At 44.3% G+C, this 20,079-nt stretch overlaps 1 protein-coding gene across 2 annotated transcripts in view; it reads right to left on the reverse strand.

The window, feature by feature from the left end:
• LOC116494347 (ubiquitin carboxyl-terminal hydrolase 12-like) overlaps nucleotides 1-16,324 on the reverse strand; it is a 30,100-nt gene extending 13,776 nt beyond the window's left edge. Inside the window, exons 1-2 of one of the 2 annotated variants that reach the window (XM_032196209.1) lie at nucleotides 16,243-16,324; nucleotides 4,123-4,203 (exon numbers count right to left, since the gene is read on the reverse strand). In XM_032196209.1, the coding sequence (XP_032052100.1) occupies nucleotides 4,123-4,203; nucleotides 16,243-16,290 (129 nt within the window). In that variant the 5' untranslated portion in view covers nucleotides 16,291-16,324. Of the gene's footprint in view, nucleotides 1-4,122; nucleotides 4,204-16,242 lie in introns of those variants that run through there. The other variant, XM_032196210.1, reaches the window with a different exon arrangement.
• Nucleotides 16,325-20,079: the final 3,755 nt, after the last annotated feature.

Consider the following 20,079-nt stretch of genomic DNA (forward strand, 5'->3'; position numbering starts at 1 on the left):
AAGGAAAACAAACATTTTCGTGTTAGGTCTGTTAAAAAGTAATAAAAGAAAAGAGGTTACTCAAAGAATGTCACATACTGAAAATGGACAAGTTGCCTGTCAGGGGTCATTTACTGGGGAGCTACTGGTAGGCATGTTCTGAAAGACTCATCCATACATCATCACAACTGGAAGTAGCAGTAAAATGAAGAAAATGGTCACAGTGATACTGGGCACCAAAAAAAAAAAAAAAAGCAGGAATGCACTGATGGAAAAAAGCCAATTGAGGGCTCATCATAAAAATCAGACCTTCTGGAGACAGCATATTATTAAGCCTGGTAGGGAAGATCCTGGTGTTACCCATCAGGAGAGGTGCCAATGGTACAGCAGCACAGAGAGTAAACACCAAAAGGCAGAGACGGCATCCCCGCATCTCGGCTGTGTTACAGCAACGAGAGCTCAACGCGTGAATTCACGCTTCTGATTTGCCTGTGTCGCGTATGCAGATTACTTTTTGGAGATGGTTCGCAAGGTATGTCTAAAGTATTTCCTGTTTACAAGGAAATATGAAAAGTATATGATGCAGGCAAATTCAAGGAGCAGCTGTTTTACATCTGCCCTATCTGAAGGCAGCGTCAGTTTAGAGAAAGGAGGACAGCGATAATGGCTTCCATAGGCAGTGTTCCACATTGCTTAACAAGGAGAAACAAACTGAGATATTAGCATGTCATCTAGAAGAAATACAGCATTTTTTCAAGTTGTTTCTTTGCAATTTATTGTGCAATTATGTTCTACAGTGCTGTCATTTCACAAAAGGGAAACAATTTTTGGTTTGCCAGTCCCAAAATATTCTGGCAGTCAGATTCTGCAGCCCAAGAGCATTGAGAGCAAAATATTAAAATGAAAAAACGAGCATACAAAACCGACTGCAGAATACTGATGATTTTATTATGTACTACTCAGATTATGGCCACTACTGTTCACCAGAATTCAGTGTAATTAATGTAGCACAACAACTGCAAGTTTGCTGACTGAGTGAAACAGAAAATTAAGTTTTAATTCACACTGCTCAAAAGGCTACACCATTACACATACATTAACAATAATTTATACCATATGCAAACATGGAACAACAGTTAAAACTGTTATTGACACGAGGAAAACAAATATACAAGCTGAACAAACATGAATTAGGATGGAACCCAACTCATGCATATGAATGACTTTTAAATCAAACACACAAACAAACATCACACTAACTAAATCTGCATACAATACAAAACAGGCAGGGAAACTACCACAAGCCTGACTAGATACCTCATCTGGAAACAGTAATATATTTGTCCATAATAATTACAGAAAAAGAGAGAGAAGAAAGTAGAAGAACCTTAAAAAACTGGGAGGTCATGGTGCACCTTACCTCCAAAAAGTTTACAAACACGTAGCTAGTGAGATTTCAGGAGTGTCAAAGAACATGAAGTTAACTGGTTACATGTGTACTGCTTTGATTCTGCCCATACAGTAAAAGAAATATTAGAATCAAACTCCATGGAAGAGTTAAAGAGTCCAAATGCTACCCAAGTAGCCTTAGAAACTGCAGACAGTCAGAACAAGATGCTTTCCAGTAGCCAAAGCTATGTGGTGAAAAATTCACTTAATGGCATGCTTCAGGTTTAAAAAAATCTTGTATAACATATTCCTACTAGTAGCAAACAAAGCAAGCTGAAACACAACTTTTACACAACAACATAACACTTCTCTTCCTACAGTCAGAGGATGGAGCCTGCTGGAGTTGAAGAAGCATTTGGACAGCGCTCTTGGACACGTGGTCTGGTTTCTGAGTGGTCCTGTGTGGAGCCAGGAGTTGGACTCGATGATCTTTGTGGCTCCCTTCCAACTCAGGATATTCTACGACTATGATTCAATCACTCTTACCTGCTGGTGTTTTAGGTATTTTACAGCATGCCAAGTACATTACAGAAAGGCCATGTGATGCATTTTATTTAAGAAATTCTGACTTCTAGAATGTTAGATTAAAATTCTTCCAGCTTTAAGCAATTCAGTGCCTTGGGAAACTTCTGAACAACTCTATTATTGATCTACTCTTTTCTGTATTAGAGAGAGCTCTCCAAAAATAAACACTATTACATATCAGTGTTATAATTTTAACTTAAATCAGTCTGCCTTTAGAAGAACAATGTAGTCAGTTCCAACCACAACCATAGTTTTGCTAGAAATTCTGCCCCAAAAAAACAAGAGGGTTGTAGCCATCCCATACATCTTCAACAGGAAGCCAAAAGAGAAGATGGCATGGCAGCTCTCTATATTCAGGCTGCTGAATATTTCTAGTCCTACAGTCCCATGCAAAGATCAGATACTCCATTTGTGCATATGAAGTCTACTGTGACCTAAAATACAAAGGAAAAATAACCACAAACATCTGGTATTTAAAGTGTAAAGGAAATTCAAAGGCTCATTTTAAGACAAGAAACTTTTTAGAATGAAAACTGAGATGAAATTCTAGAACTAAAACAATGTTCCATCCTGCTCACACTTATTTCAGCATTACACAAAATCCCTTTCAGTAGCAGCTGTCAGAAGGAAGAGTTGGAGCCTTCCCCCATACACTTTGCAGCAGTGTTAGCAGTTGTCCGACTGCAGGCGAGCTGGTTCAGCTCCCTGATCCGCAGAGGAAACTACAAAACAATTTTTGGAAAGCCTTCATTGTCCATGGTTTCAACACCTGGTTCTATTTGCAGTGCAACTACATATTTACTAGCGCCAAAGTCATGAAACTGCACTCCTTAAAGCGCTCCAATTAATTTCACATCATGAAAGAACTAGAAATAGCTTCGGAAAAAAATCTCTCCAAAACAACAAGCGTGAGAACGATCATCCCTAAGAAACCGACTGCAAGAAATGGAGCACAACAGCATTAGTCATATTTTGTCCTTCTGAACAGAGAATGGATGCGGGCATAATAGCTGTGGTTATTTTTAGAATGCTGTTTTCCCTCTTCACACTGCTCATCACTCTGCTATTTATGTTACGATTGGAGATGCCTTCCATTTTCTCATTATGGTGCAAACCTCAGAAGCTCTGGAACGGCCATTAACACCATACTTAAGGAGTATAACTCAATGTGTTTAGATGTCTTGGTGTCTGAGAACATAAACTGCCAGAGGCCCACACAGAAGGCAACTAAATGAGTTTCTGATGAGCTGCAGCAAATAATGCTTTAGTAGCTATGCTAACCTTGCTCTGTGCGTCTAAAGATGATCGTCTCTGTTTTCAATGAGATGTACCAGAGGTACATAGATGAGCAGCAAACAGAAGTACGCTTGGGGTTCTAGTGAGCTTTGCCAGAACTATTTTCACACCATGGGTACGATGCCACAGAACCTCCTGCTATTAAGAAGCTTCCTACATTCATTGTAAAAGATGTCACAGGCCCAACAGCTGCCTTTCTCCTCCAGAAGCACTGGCAAGATCAACACCAGTTCTCTCCACAGTTAATTTAGGTAGAAAAGTCCTCCTGCTCAGCAGATCCTAATGAGGTCAGATGTACACAAGCTGATAGAAGAGATAAAGCTTTTTTAGAAGGACTCATTGTTACACAAGGCTGTCAAAAAATAAAAGAGCAGTGTTACTACATGTGAGAAGATTACTGGCCAAGTAAATATCATTCATCTGGCTATGTACTTGCTTAGAAGAACTGCCACAAATCCCACATGAGCAGGATGCTTTAGAAAAGTAACATTTAAAAACCTCAGGAATCCCACACACCGCAGTATCAGCATAACATCAAACCTCTCTTCTCGAGATGGAGAGAATACAAACAACATACACCCTGTAATGACCTTTCTAGCTCAGTACTAAGATTTTATAATTAGAAATGTACCAGGTAGAAAAAATACTCTCACTAATCAATATTTATAATACTTGTTTTTCTGTTTTTAAGACACAATTTATATCTTGGTTAACAATGAGGCATTGCAGGCTGTCGTGTCTGTGCAGAGTCCCCCTTTACATCAGAAGGGCTCAAAATAAAGTTCTAACAGAAGCCTGTTAAATTCCAAATTACGATGCAAATTAAAAAAAAAAAAAAAAAAATAGCACTTAAAGCATAGAGCATGCACTTACATTGACCAAGCCGAAGTAATGCTCATTCACAGGGAACTGTTCAGGACCAATCTCTTTCTCCAAAGCAGAGGCATTGGCGCCCTGCAAAGAAACAATATGTTAGAGAAAAAAAAACAGTCACAAAAAATCCAACAGAACTGATACTACCACCACAGAAACAAAGAAGCTAGGAAGGAGGTACTTCCATTAAAACTAGCAGCTGGTGTATCCTATGTTCTTGAAAATGAAACCAACACGACGACTTTAATTTATTATTATAAAAGGCACCACACTTTCACTTCAAGATTCTACTTCATCAGCCAGAACTACAGCAGAGCACCATCTGATCTAACAGAAGTTTTTTTTGCATTTGATTTTATTTGAAAATTAACGGCAAGAAAGTTGTTCTCATTTAAGTTTTCCAATTAGTCACCCTGTAGAAATGCCAAATTAAACTTAGCCAAGCATGTACTGTAAAAATAAAGAAACTTGTAACACACGCACAGAATTTTTAAGCCTAGAGGACAACAACCATACAGGCTACAAATTGCATGAAAGAAAAAATGTCTGTCTGATGTGGGCTGCACCTTCATGGAAGAACAACAAGACAATTCCCTCATGGAATCTCCTGGGGGCTGCAGGAGGGAGGGACCTGCATAAATTTTAACTTCCAATGCATGACATACAACTTCACAGCTAATAGTAAATCACTGCTATGTGATCTAGACCTGCATCCGTCAGATGCTGTGTGATCATCAGGACTTCTGATGTTACCTTACGGCCACGTTTAAAGTGCCTGAGTAACTAAGACAGGTATTTTTCACCAAATTCTGTTCTAAACATATTTCAACATGCGTTGAATACTTTGTATACTCCAAAGAGCATACTTCTGAGTATCCATTAGATCTTTCAATGCTGCTGCAGTTTTTGAAGGTAAGTGTGGCTGTTGATTATTTGTCTCTATCATACATACAGAATTTAAGTCTTCTTTAAGTCTTCTTTACTGACACTTTCTATCAGAAATACTTTTTTTTTTTTCTTCTCTCCCTCCTGATAAGTATTATGGACAGGTGGAGCATGATTAAGATAAGAATGGAAAGAAAAAAATTATATTTTATGAGACATTCCTCAAACTCAGCTCATTTGGCAGTGCTTTGGCACCTTTAATTTAAGGAAGCTGAAGCTTGCCATGTATTTCTGGATATATCCTTGAGTCTCCAGCAATATAATGAGGACAGAACTCACCATTATAGAGAGGCCCCCAAAATATCACTCCATATCCGTGGGGTTTTAATTATTGCACAGAACAAGAACTAAAGCACACCAACATCCAAGTTTCAAGTTTGTTGGTTCAAATTCAAAGTGGTTTATGCATTTCTTCCCATTCCCCCCCCCCCCCCTTTTTTTTTTTTTTTTTTTTTTTTACTCCACCAACACCTCACAGCTGAGCTCAGTGGGGACTTGGTGCCTCCCCTCACACCCCACTCCATCCTGTCCCCTGATGCTTCCTCATGGTTGCCCACCAGCCCTCAGCTGCTTCCCAACGCATCTGCAGAGCTGCCTAAGGACTCACCATCCTCCAGGGCAGCATCCAAGCACTTTGGATTCTTGACTTCTGTTTTGCACACCCAAATCACTCCACCTGAAGCTTTCTGCAACCAGGGAGCCTACTGCACAGGTGAGCCATATTAAGGCTTAAATTCAAACTCCTCAGAAAAGCACTCAACAATCACAAATTACAGCCCAGCAAAACACAATTCACCTATTCTCCCTGAAGCTAGCAATGGTTTTTAATTGCTATTTCAAAAATTTCCATTAGCATTCTGCTATTAATATAAGCCTCTGGCAAGTAGAGACTGTATTTAGACCATTAAAGACAATATAGGTAGAAAGAAGATAGAAAGAACAAGAAAAAAAAACAAACTAAGAAAGACAGAAGAACCTAAGAAATAACTCAGTTTAAGATGAAGAAGGGTAATGCTGTAGTCAGATCTCCCACATCAGATTTACTGGAATTACATACATCAAAAAAGACAGAAAACAAGGAAGACTCAAATTCTGGTACTATAAAAACCACACCAAAACATGGGTGCTGATAGATTTACAAGGCAGGCTCCGTGCACGCAGCGATTACACAGGACATTTCTGAGGCATCACTGCCAGTTCAGGCAGCTCCTCTCCTGCTTCCCCACACCCATTCCCTGCTCCCAACTACTTTTTCCTTTCTCCCTCCACTATGTGTCCACCCTGAAAAGAAATAGTAGATTAAAAAATACTAGACCTAAGATTTTTTAATCTATCTTTACCTCTGCCCTTCACCCCCTCCCCCCTCCAAATACCTACTGCCCTAAATTGTTACTTTGGTAAGTTAGCTCTAGGAATAGATGAAAAATTAAGGTTTCTGTAGTAAATTAAATGCCTAATTTAAAGTTACTCAGTTGCAGAAACTAAATTAACCCAATGTTTAGTCACAGAGTTTCTGAAGGCTCTTGTCAGATGGCATAGAAAATTAGCACACCAAAATCATGTAAACCAAAACAAGGCTCAGGCTAATTGTGCGGGGAATCAAAATCACAAACTACTCAGACAGCATACTGAAGATGTCGATTCACAAATTAAATAATGCATAACATACTGGAGAGGCTCTAGAAAACGTACATGCCTATCATAGCACGATTAAATTACGCCACTGCAAGCTGCAGTGATTACAGCGATGCAGCACAGGAGTGAGCTCCAACAAAAAAATCACTACCAGACACCAATCAAGTTCTCTTGGCATATAAAAGCTCAGCAAGTACTGTAATAAAATGCAGTTAAATGCACGAGTTTAATGCATGAGATCAGAATTGAGTCCTCAATGCTAGGACAAGACCAACACATCCTATAAAAACCCCAAAAGAACAGCCCTGGGACTTCGAGGAGGCCAGTGAAACGCTCTCAAGGAACTGCTGCTCTGGTTTGGGCAGAGAGAAAACTTTTTGTAGGCAGTAGCTCGGAGAGAACACAGAAAACACGAATTTGTAGTCAACACAATCACCCCAAAAGAAGCCATCCCCCTAGTCTAACTGCCATGGTAATACTGATCTACTGTAACCAGACTCAGCGATGCGAATTCAACACTTCCAGCGTGGTGGGAGAGGTGACAACTGCAGTTCCAGCAACCTGAAATGAGGATTTGTAATTTTCTAGAAATTACCACGCCTTAAAATGATGTCTCAGAGGTTGGCTGCACTTTGCCAGAGCTCCCCTGTGCTGTTCACACCGCCGCTGGCACAAGTGGCTGAGCCTAGAGAAGGAGCGAGCTCAGCTTGGCACTAAGAGAGAGGGAAAGCTGCCTGGCCCCTCCGAGCTATCAGCACAATAAATGCTGCCAACAGCAGCCAAGAAAACCCCAGCAGCATACAGACAACAAAATGTTTTCTCCTATAGCTGCAGTCACTTCACTTTGTGGATACTGAATCTTAGAAGAGGGAACTTTCCAGGAATAATTGTGCTCACTGATTTCCATCCGAAAAGATGAGGAATACCCATTTAAAAAAAAAAAAAGTCTCATATGCTGAGATTTAAAGAACCAAACAAAGCACAGGGAGTTGTTAATATTCGAGTTTTTCCCCAATTTTCATACCAGCTTGGTGAGGACAGCACACCAGCAGCAGATATGTGTGACATACGGGGAAGGCAGGATGGAGTACAACTCTTATTTACCCCAAGAGCACAAAAACCTCTCTAAGGCAGGTTTCGGGGAGTTTGGTAGAGCCAAAAGGGATGTGAAAAGCCTAGTTTCAAAACCCCTTACCTGAGGTAGCTAGCTAGGCAAGGCATCACGAAGGAAGGGATCTTACAGCACAGCTCAAATCTTAACTGCATAATCCCTCAGAACCAGAAGAGAGATCTGTGAAGTCTTCCAACTCAGAAACTGGATCTTTTTTGTTCGGTAGAGCAACCTTAAAGTTTTATACCCAGCCCGATGCACCACGCAAATGAAAAAACACAGAAAAAAAAGACTTCTCTTCTACCCGCCATACACAGGTAGCTTTGGGGCAGAAACAGTTATGAGGCCCAGAGCTGAGGAGCTCCTCTGAGGTTACAGATGAGCAGCAGAACAGCTGGGAATGATTGAACACAGCTGCACAGCACAGAGCTGCACCGCGGTCAGCAGCTGACAAAATCCACATGTCCAGCATCCTCACGGGTCCTACTTCAACTTCCTACTTCTCTTCCTTTTGAGCACTGCTTTCTTTTTTAAAGAGTTAAATTCACGCAAGTCCTGCTCCTCTGCAGAACTCAGCTGCAAACAAGTGGATTATTATAGAGCAAACAACATTACGAGTCAAGTTTCTTATCCCGAATTAACAACATTCACAGTTTGAAGAATTCACGCTTCCATTTACAAGTATCTGCTTCTCGCAGCCATGAAGATAACCGTACAGATGTGGGCATGGTTACAAAAGCAGGGCCGTACTATCGTGATAAGCTTGCAAGCAGACCTCCTGAGCACGAAGCAGCTGCTGCCATAGCTTCTGCAAGAAAAGGATCAGAATTAGCACAAGCCCGGGTCAGTATCCTTGCTGTTATTCAGAACTCTTGTCAAAAATAATCAGGTCAACGCCACGCTGCTGCTTGGGCAAACAGTGAGCAGAGAGGCACTGAAGCTGTGAAATGAAGTAGGAAGAAACACACCAAGTGGATGAAGGGAAAGGGCTATGAGCAGGAAGATCCCACTGCCCCCTCTGCAACACCCTGTGGGTTTGGTGTGGGGTGGCAGAGTAGTTTATGGGATTTCTTGTCGCCAGCTGAGTTGCTCTCAAGGACTAAGCACCTGAGGAGGGCTCAGGCAGCTGTCCTGCACATTTTGGAGGGTGCCGGATTCACATCTGCTTTGAGGGAAGGGTGGAATGTCTTACATTAGCACAACTCACTGGCTATTAGGAACTGGGCCCGTTTCCTAATTGCGGAGATGGCAAACTTATGGAATAGGTTGGAAGAGAGAAGTACAGTAAGAAAAAAAGAAGAAACTATGGTGGAAGAAGAGAAAGTGAAGGCACAAAAAAAACCTTGTTGAGATACTCACTGAAGGCGGCTACTGTGCAAGCAGCATTTCTGACATGCTCTGCATTATGCAGCGTTCTTGAAATTACACAGGAAAAGCCATGTAACAGCAGACTGTCAACGGATTCCTAAGTAGCTTCATTACGAGCTCAACACAAAGGGACAAAAAAGATTTGTCTGCTGTCTTAGAAGGACACAGAAATTTACAGATACCTAAGCAGGCAATGCACTTGCCAAACAACTACAGGTAGTGGTTTTTTAAACGCTAGCACAGATGACGCAGCTTACAGCACAATACAAGAAAGTAAACAGAACCGTGAAGCTCTTCTCAGATTTTCAGAAAAATGCAATCAAGAACTTACAGTTTGTTACTTCTTTTACCATAATGAACTTGACAAAACCTACGAGAAATCCAAGTAGATCGTTGCTGAGCTTCTTTAGGGGTGCTCCATCCTTTTAGATGCTTCATTTACAGTTTATTTGGAGTTAGCAGATTTTCAGAAGGGTAACTCCTAAAGCCATCAGTGCACACCTTACTGCTCTCAGAGTTCCTGAAAAAAATCCTGTCTGTATGTTGCATGGTGTTTAAACTGCAGTTTCCTACGCCTGCACGGATCCTTCAACTGCTCTGCTAGCTAAAATATACCCAAGACCAATCTCATCACCAGATTACTTTCAACAAGCTGGAGAGAATCAGTTAATTTAAAGCTCTCCATGCACAACTCCATACAGTCCATGGAAATCTGAAGTCACAGCCTCTCTAAGATAAATTACTTGCTACATATGTATATTTAAGCTCAGTGCAAAACATTGGTTTCGACGTTGTATGCTTTTTATGCAAACCTTTTATCCTTTTCCCATTGCAATTAATATCATTCAGTGCAAACGACATAATTTGCAGCTTAGTTTATGCCCAGAATGCCATTACAGCTGCACGTTCAGAAGCTGCAGAGCACGGCTGGTGTAGCAGCCTGTTGAAACAAACGTGCCTTCAGATGTGCCAGCTTGGGCTCAGCACCACACGAACGCAGCCTCTGGATTGGAACCAGCTGATTCCCTCTGAGCACACAGCGTGCACCTGCCTGCAGAGGACATTTCCCTTCAGGAAAGGCAAAAAAAGAGGAAGGGAGCCATGAGAGACTTGAGTATCCAGAACAGATCTGGTGCACGAGTCTTGCTGAAGCCACTAATTACTCATTTGACCCTTTCTTTTTAAGAAATTAGCGCAGAAAAAGATGTGGCATTTGAAAAAAAGGCCAGGAAGTGGCTTTCAAGTTGGGCAGAAAGGCTCCAAGGGGCACCACCGCACAGCCCTCAAGACGACGAAAGCTCATTAAATGAGCTGCATGACTAACAAGTGATTTTTAATGAGCGAACAAACAAAAAGCAATAGGATGAACGAACAAGGCCAGGCCAGCACTACTCTGAACGTTTCAGGGAATAAACCCTCGTGCAGCAATGCATTTCGTGCTCTGCCTGCATCTCCTTTGCCACGTTCGCTGTCAGAATAGTTCCAGTCTCAGGACTATTAAAATCACCGTGTGGGAGAGCAGAGGAGGGAACAAACCTGGGGCTGTATTTCTGAAACACTCGATAAAACGTAGAGCCATGATTTTCTAAACGCAGAATTCGATGCTACTTCCCCTTCTTCTGAAACTCCGTGGCTGTGTGCAGTGCTGAAGCCAGACGACGAGAGCTGTCAGCTCAGCTACCTCACGCTATGACTTCAGTTTCGAAATGATCCCTTTCCCGCAGCCAGGAGGGCTCACGTCCTCAGCGCAGCAAATTGCGGTAAATTGAACTTTGGATTCCAGCACTTCGCACGCTTATGCAGGCAAACAAGCTGATAATCTTGAAAGGAGCAGGTATGAGGCTGCTGCAGACTTCCTAAACTCCACGCTTGTAAATGTTACAGAATTTTCTGAGTCTGCACAAAGTGCACGCGGGGAAGGCTGGCTCTGGAAGGAGTAAAAAGGGAGTAAAGCTTACAGAGCACACCAGCGTTATGGAGACCGACGGGAAATTACAAAACGCCGTGTTTCAAAACAGATTTACTACCACCAAGTGTTTCAAGCCTTAAGTACAGTTTTAATTAAAGTATTTTTAGGTAAATTAAACCAGAGTGCTTGGTAAATTGTTTCACGTAGATGTTTATGTAATTAGGAGCTGGTCCTGCAAGGTCCACGGGATCTGTGCCTCACTTACTGAGGTACAGCAAGCCATACGCACTTGCAAAATTCCACAATTTCAGGCTCTTTACAATTAGGCAGCAAAGCCAGGCTCCAGTTAAAAGAGCACACGGGAAGGATGCCGATTAGGGTGAGGAAGTCAGGACTCCAAGCAGTAGTTTCTGTGCCTTTGTTACGCGGTCCTGTAAGCAATTCATTTCTCCCTTCTTAGCCACTGACTCCAAGCTTACCCAAGTGCTCACAGGCAGCTCCCTGAGGTTCCTCCTGACCTTGGGTTTCTCCCCGTTGACTCAGTGACAATTTAGGAGCAGATGCCTTGCCATTACAGCTCTCAGGTATCCGAGGGCCTCCTGGCCCTCTGTAGGAACACGCACAGCCCCACAGGTGCACTCAAAGCCCAGTGCTCACCAGCACCACTCTTTTGTGAGATTCCAGTGAGATTTTAGCACGATCTTCATACATCAAACAGTATTGGAAGAAGCAAGGATGTGGGTGCTGACAGAAGGCTAAACTTAACCTTACAGATTTCTGAGCAGGTTGTCACTTCAGGCACTACGCATGTACAGGTTAAACAGGCACAGATGCATCACAGCTGGAGGAAACAAGGAGACCAGCGGAAGGGCAAGGACCTCGGGATAACAGCACAAAATACAGACACGAGGCCCACCAGTGGGTCTGAAGGTGTGTATAACCTCTCCTGCAGCGCTGTGATTAAGTGGACAATGCACTAGGAAAGGAGCTGAGAAGATAAAGTACCAGAAACAAAACACGATGACCTGCAGTGCAGCCCCTTACTTTGGCAACAAGTCCAGGAAGCTTCTGACATCTGTAAGAGCAAATTCTGAAAGCTGTGCACCTTCTAATGTACAAGCCAGTAAGTGATGTGCTTACACACACAGGCATTCACTGTCTTCAAAGCATCTCTTCTGAATCCTGATTAAAGAACAAAACCGGCAAGATTCTACAGAGCATCTCTTCAACAACCTTCACTCTATTTTAATACCTTTTCTCCAGTATTCATACCTCATTTTTAGAACTGCAATAGCTCCTGTAGTACCCATCCTCTGGTGTATTTAATACTGGTTTCAGTGAACCATGCACTGCCCCCAGGTTTCTCAGTGCTCCATGGCACAACAATTGTGATCTCTCACTTTCCCAGAGATAGCGAAGGCGTTAAACCTCAAAGTTTATAAACAACCTGAGATCACAACAGACACCAGGACAGCAGAAAGACTTACTTGTGCGGTAGCTCAGGATTCCTGCACAAAATCCTAAAAAGCCTTCAGAAGAAGGCAGCACACTGCCCACCTGTTGGGCTGTTCGATGCAGGCCCTCTGCCTGCCAGGCACGAGCTCCCATCTCCGTGCTGCTCCAAGTCCAGGATCCGGAGAACACATCAGTAACCACCCCCCACACACCCAGCCTTAAACTAGAGCACAAGCAGAAGAACCAAAGTGACCTACAAACTACTTTGCAAAGGGTTACACACGCTTTTTCCTTCCCTACGATAAAGCAGGGCATTCTCAAGCTGTGCATTAAGCACAACGATGAGCATTTCTTTCCTTTAACTTAACAAATCAAGAAGCAGAGCACTGCTGGAAACAGAAGTCTGCTGAGCTAGCTCAGCTTCTGTCCTCCCTTCTTTCCACTTCCTCAGTGACCCCTTCCCAGCCATAAAAGCCATTTCTCTGTTAAAGCTAAAAGAAACTTCTAAAAATATAGGTGAAGCAGCAGGTAGGCACACAGTGTATATCAATGACATGAAAGCCCTGCTTGAACTGAATAATGTGAATTATTCAGGTGGCAAATGGAAATGTATTGCTTACAAATGAACCAGTCATCCCTTCTCCAGTGCTGAAGTTAATAATTATATCCTCGCTGCACTGATTCAGAGCAGAGCAGAGCTACCACCAATTTGTATACTGGATTTGAGTTCTTCATAAGGCACGTCTTGCTGGTTTAGCAAACAATTAAACACAAATCTAGGGGAAATGTCCCTAATGAGCCTACCAAGAAACACCAATATTTCTGTTAATAGCTTACTGAAGACTTTTCACAAAGTCTGCAGATGAAAAGCTCGGATCCCTGTGCTTCTTACGTTGCTCCATACTAGCGTTCTGATCTGCTTATACAGAGAAATGAAAGAAAAAAAGGTTATTGTCAATGCCACAAAGACCCTGACTGGTGAGCTCAGTTCCACAGCTGGCTGTCACAGCCCGGCAGCACAGCAGGCGCATTCTGGATCAGATGACACAGTCAGACCCATGGAAATTCAGCCCTCCTTCCTCTCTGAGTCAAGAGAGGATTCCCATATGTCCATGACTGCACATATGCCACAGAACTAGAAACATACCGGTTTAAATATACTTTTGAAACAGGAGCTATGCATTTTTCATGAAGCAGAAGGTAAGGGGATAAAAAAAAGTCTAAACACTTTCTGTTTATAGTCTTTCTGTTTCATTCTGCCACTTACTTTTGCTGTGACTTACAAAAGAAAATGAAAAACCCTGGAGTACAAGACAAAGACAGAGGCCAGGTAATAAAAATTAAGACAAAAGGGCAGAGCAGAGAACCAGAGCTCTAGTTGGTAGCTCTTGGCTATGGATGTGCCCTGCCATATGGTGTCAGCATCCTTACCAAGCGATGAATCACTCCTGAATTACCACGTATTTTCCTGAGAGCTCCAATCTTCGCAACGCCGTAGTTGCCACACGAATGTTACGCAACTGCTGAAAGAGGGACGGTGCTCGCACACCGGGCACGCTACGATCAGAAGGCACAGGAGAGGTGATCCACGCTACAAAAACCTGGGAGTTATTTTAGGGAGGGGGGATCGAACTCAAGTTACAAACATACTGCTGCCTGCTAATGGGGTTGGGCACAGAATTCCATTCTTAAAGAGAGGTTGCAGAATACTGGAGCATCTCAAATGGTAAGTCAGGGACATCAGCCCTTACAGTAGTGACTGAGAGGTCTGAGAACAACATAAACCTCCGTTTCAGCTTTCCAGCCCAAAGTTCAGATGATGATGTCCCTGCCTATGGCAGGGGGTTAGGACTACATGATCTTTGAGGCCCCTTCCAACCTAAACCGTTCTACGATGAGAACTGTTGGTGAAAACTGCACGTTTTACTAGCAGCATGTCAAGTACTGCACAGACAGCACAGGTTAGCATAGTTCTCCAGAAAGTAGTTTCCTAAAGAGACTGTGTTAAAGTAACCGAGTGGTTTTTTGAACGAAGGCTTACATTTTTCGTGTTCACGTTGTGACAAGGCAAATGGTATTTTTACTCACTGGACATCGAAGCAGATGCAAATAAAGCAATTCACTTTTAAAACACAGCACCCAGAACCTTACATTTCACATGTTAGCTGAAGAAAAGATAAGAGTGGCATTGCCAGGAAGTTCACCCAAGCCACAAATGCACATAGAACACTTATGCTGAAAAAAATCTGTAACATCTGACAAAACACTGATATCACAAAGTTGCAATATTGGGGTTATGGTCCCAAAGCTGCAACAGGATGAAAACATAATTGCTAGAAATCTTCTCTTGAAGATAAATATTACTTCAGAATGGACATTAACAGGCTACAAGTATCTGCTTCGCTTTCATCTAGTGTCCCAACCAAAATTAAGGTAAGCACGGGTGCAAATATGAGTCCCAGACTGAATATGTATAGTCAAAGTCTCTAAAAACAAATCACAAACACCCAAGTGACTATAGTCAGGTTTGGCTGCATAGTCATAGGAAAATGCACTGCCTTACGTTCACCCTCATAATCTGAGGCTCAGTCAGCTGATCTCAGGAATGCATCCAAAATATTGTATGGGACTGAGTCAATCGCCTGCCTCTGGGGTACGGAGCTCCGCAATGAAGGCGTGATTCAGCTGCCTCTCGTGACCTTAATTTCACCTGTGTTTCTGATGGGCAAGTAGAAGTCCAAGTTGCTTTGGAAAAAGAAAGAAACCTAGTGAAATAAGCGAAGTATGAAGTTCTGGGTGATCTTCTGAAATATTTAAATTGATTTATTTTTTTTTAACCAGATACTCATTGCCTTAAATTAAATTAAACAAAACAAAACCCTCTTGTTACAAGTATTACTAGGACTCTCCAGACACCGAGCTTTGTAAAACAACACTACAGGTCAGTTCAGATGGATCTGAAGTTAATCAAAACTGGTGTCAGCACCCACACCAAAAGGCAACCCCAAGCCCTTACGCTCTTTGCACAGGTCAGAAGTCAGTCTTTGCAGCCTTTCTGAGGACGCAGCCCCTGCCTGCTTTGCTACTGTTTCAAATAAGATCCAAAACTGAAGTTTGAGGGGGTGGAGCGATGGAGATGGGGGCTGAGAAACACAGAGCCACTAAACCCCATGTCCTCAGCCTGTGTCGGATTTTGGCAATCCAGACCCCTACCCCTGCCCATACTGAGACCCCTATGCCAGCCCGTACTGCTCAAACTCCCCACACCAGGAATAAATACAAGGTGTTTGGACAGCACATCCCCAGTGAGACCCGACAGTGCCCTATGAGCCCCCTGTGCTCAGGGCCGGACAAGCCCCTCTATTTACAGATCACCCCCGTGAACAGCCCCGCGCAGCCCGTCACTGGGGGTTTCCAGCAGCCCAGCTCCACACTTCCACCCGAAACGCTTACAAACCTTTCAAAACGGTGCAGTTACCACAAAAATAAATAAACAAACGAGCAGGAACGGGGGAGCACCCCGGCCCCCCCTGAGGGCACCCCGGCCCCAGCACCTGCGGCCTCCCCCCCAACCCCCCCCCCCACCCCAACAGCGGGGGCTCCCCCTTCCCTCCTCCTTGCCCAGCCCGGGGCCTCGCCACCCCGCAGGCTCGGGAGCGGCGGCCGGGAGCTCGGTGCCCCCGCGGGGCTGACCCACCATGGTACAGATGGAGGCGAGTCTCCGGACCGTCATCAGCGCCTCCATCCGCCCGCCGCCGCCATGTTGCGCCGCCGCCCGACTGACAGCGGCAGCCGGGCCGCGGGTGGCGCGGCCGCCAAATGGGGCCGCCCGTGCGGCGCCCAAGCAGAGCCGGCTGCGCGCCGCCGAGCCCGGCCGCGGGTTCCGCTAAACCACATCGCTAAATTCAACAGCTAAACGGCTTCTAAAGACCCCCAGGGATGGGGACTCCACCGCTTCCCTGGGCAGCCCGTCCCAATGCCTCACAACCCTCTCAGTAAAGAAGTTCTTCCTAACATCCAGCCTAAAACTCCCCTGGCGCAACTTCAGCCCGTTACCCCTCATCCTGTCACCAGGCATGTGGGAGAACAGGCCAACCTCTCTACAACCTCCTTTAATGTAGTTATAAAAAGCGATAAGGTCGCCCCTGAGCCTCCTCTTCTCCAGGCTGAACAAGCCCAGCTCCCTCAGCCGCTCCTCGTAGGACTTGTTCTCCAGGCCCCTCACCAGCTTCGTCGCCCTTCTCTGCACCCGCTCAAGCACCTCCATGTCCTTCTTGTAGCGAGGGGCCCAAAACTGAACACAGTACTCGAGGTGCGGCCTCACCAGAGCCGAGTACAGGGGGACGATCACCTCCCTAGCCCTGCTGGTCACACTGTTCCTGATACAAGCCAGGATGCTGTTGGCCTTCTTGGCCACCTGAGCACACTGCTGGCTCATATTCAGCCAACTATCCACCATCACTCCCAGGTCCTTCTCTGCCAGGCAGCTTTCCAACCACTCATCTCCCAGCCTGTACCTCTGCTTGGGGTTATTGCGCCCCAGGTGCAGGACCCGGCACTTGGCCTTGTTGAACTTCATGCAGTTGGCCTCAGCTTGGGAAAGGGCCCCAAAAGGAAGCCTGGCTGTCAGCTGGCTGCCAAGGCCACCACAGAAGCAGGTCTCTAAGTGCCACATCCCTAAGTGCCACGTCCACATGTCTCTGAAACATCTCCGGGGATGGGGAACTCTGCCACCTCCCTGGGCAGCCCCTTCTAACAGCCCTCTCTGTGAGGAAATTCTTCCTCACACCCAACCTAAACCTCGCCTGGTGCAACCTGAGGACATTTCCTCACATCCTTGTCACCTTAGGGGAGACCTTATTGGTCTCTACACCTACCTGAAAGGAAGATGTGGGGAGCTGGGGGTTGGCCTCTTCTCACAGGTAACTAGCGATAGGACTGGAGGGAATGGCCTTAAGTTGCCCCAGGGGAGGTTCAGGTTGGAAATGAGGAGACATTTCTTCTCAAAAAGAGCAGTCAGGCATTGGGACAGGTTGCCGACGGTGGAGTCACCGTCCCTGGGGATGTTCAAGAAAAGGTTGGACGTGGTGCTTAGGGATGTGGTTTAGTGGGTGACAGTGGTCGTAGGGGATGGTTGGACCAGATGATCTCGGAGGGCTTTTCCAACCCTAACGGTTCTGTGATTCTATGAAAAGAGACCGGCACCCTGCTGCCGCCGCCTCCTGTCAGGCAGTTGTAGAGAGCAGTAAAGTGTCCCCTCAGCCTCCTCTGCTCCAGGCTAAACACCTCCAGTTCCCTCAGCAGCTCCTCATACGTTTTGTTTTCTAGTCTCTTCAGCAGCTGCATTGCTCTTTGCTGAGCACATTCCAGCAACTCTGTGTCCTTCTTGTGGTGAGGGACCCAAAACTGAATGCAGAAGAATCACAGAATCACATCAAAAGGTCAGAATCATGATATTAAAAGGCCAAGCTGGAGTTACATCCTCAAAATGGTGCAATGGCTGGAGGAAGGGGACATCACCAAGCTCCCAGTGAGGAAGGCAATGGATACTGGGGCACTGACAAGTCCTGAAGGATCACCTGGAACTCACCTTCTCCCAAGAATGTCTTCAGCAGTTGTCAGCACCCACTGACAGGTTTATACAGAGCCATCCAGTACGATGGGGGAGATGGCCATTGTTTCTGCACCAAGTAATTGTTTGCTGCTCTTCACTATGCATGCCCGTCTCAGCAAAATCACAAAAAGGAGCCTTTCAGAGCACAGCGCTGTGTTACCAGTGTCTGTTGTACACCCAGCAGGAAAGGAGTGAAAAATGCTGCCCAGTCACTATTTACCACTTCACACACTGCACGCCAAAAGCAAATACCTATCAGAGGAAAAAACCCCTTGTGGAGACAGATGGGTGGAAGTGTTTGTTGTCCCAACGATGACAATGTACAGAATTCTCTGTGTTGAAGCTGGAAGAAACCTGACAAATATTTCGGGTGGCCTATAAACTAAGTGCTGTTGAAAAGAGCTGGTGAAGATCATAGGAAGCCCTAAGTTTACGTTGCGCATGAAACACACCGTGGGCAGGACCAATTCCACATGCTGCCCCTTGCTTCAGCCTTGACCTTGTGGGAATATCTGTGGGGAAGAGCTGGTTCAGTTTCCAAAGCACAAACTATTTTATGAGGCCAAGATGTTTCCATTCTATTTGAGTTGCTCGCCTGCAGCGATGTTCTCTTATACACGCTGTACTTCCCACGTCATCTACTATAGGATCCCAGGGGAGAGTATTCCGCAACCTAAAAAAATATCCTTAAAAATACACTAAAAGTGAAAAAAAGACACGTGCAACTTACAGGGTTTCCATGAACAGCAATGCAACAGAATTAGGGACAGGAAGTTCAGAAATAGTGGAATCTGTACAGTGTTTAACCAGATTTAACTGTAGATTTAAATGATCTCCTCCCTTACATCCCAAAATAGAACCAAATATGATTTATCACAGATGTTGTAATAGCATCTGAGGACACTTCCTTCCCCTCTAGCCTCAAGATCGGAACAGTTTATTGCTGGGTACAAATATGGTGCTAAAATGACAGTCTTGTCCTGAAACGACAACTTCTGAGGCTACTGCTGAGCCACAATTGCCTAATTTTTAATGTCTTTTACCTGTGATCAGGACCTACACAAGGTGCAATCCTGAACACACAGAGGAAGGCTTGCTCCTCATGCACATCACATTCATCACTGTTTTGTCTTACCTGCCACAAAGGTACTGCCTAGGAGGTACTGGGTTACTGGGAACAAAAGGTGGCAAAAATGCTACTTCTGTCTTCTGTTTTGTGCTGAAGCTCTGCAGTGTGAGAGCTGGCCTTTGGGCCTCACATTTGCAACAAAGGCAGTCAGACAAAGCTGCAAAGATCAGTTTGTGCTTGTTTAGAACACATTCAGGAGCAGGGGGTGTTTACGGGAGCAACCAGCTATGAGTTTCATCCCAACACCTGCAAAAGCAAGTGGCATTTCCTCAGCACCATGCTTCACACATCTGCTCAGAAATGTGCCACGCTTCTCTAGCAGTGTTGCCATAATGTCAAAATACTGTGCAAAAGCATCAGAGAGACACTGGGGGTAAATGTAACCATTGCAAATAGACTTTTAGACAGATCACTCTTTTTTTTGTTGTTGTTGTTGTTCTTTTTTTTTTTTTTTTCTGCTAGGAAGAAGGGGAAAGAGTGAGAACATTCGCCTTCCTCCCAATATGCAGGGATCTTAGCAAGATGCTCTAGCTCTGCTCATCTGTTTCTCCTTTTGTAAAATGTATGAGGAGTAATTATATCCAGTTTTGAAAGCAATTTGACATCCTCGTATGAAAAGCACTATGGTAATGGCAAATATTTTTGTTTTTATTATGGTTCATCGCTGAAGATATGCACAAGTGCCAACAACAATAAAAATAGAAAATCTTATAAAAATCATAGCCAAAAGTAACATAGACTAATAAATAAATCTTAAAATAAAATGGTGTGGAAATAACGTAATCTGTGTG

This window comes from Aythya fuligula, chromosome 13 (genome assembly GCF_009819795.1).
Source record: "Aythya fuligula isolate bAytFul2 chromosome 13, bAytFul2.pri, whole genome shotgun sequence".
Taxonomy (NCBI): Eukaryota; Metazoa; Chordata; class Aves; order Anseriformes; family Anatidae; genus Aythya; species Aythya fuligula.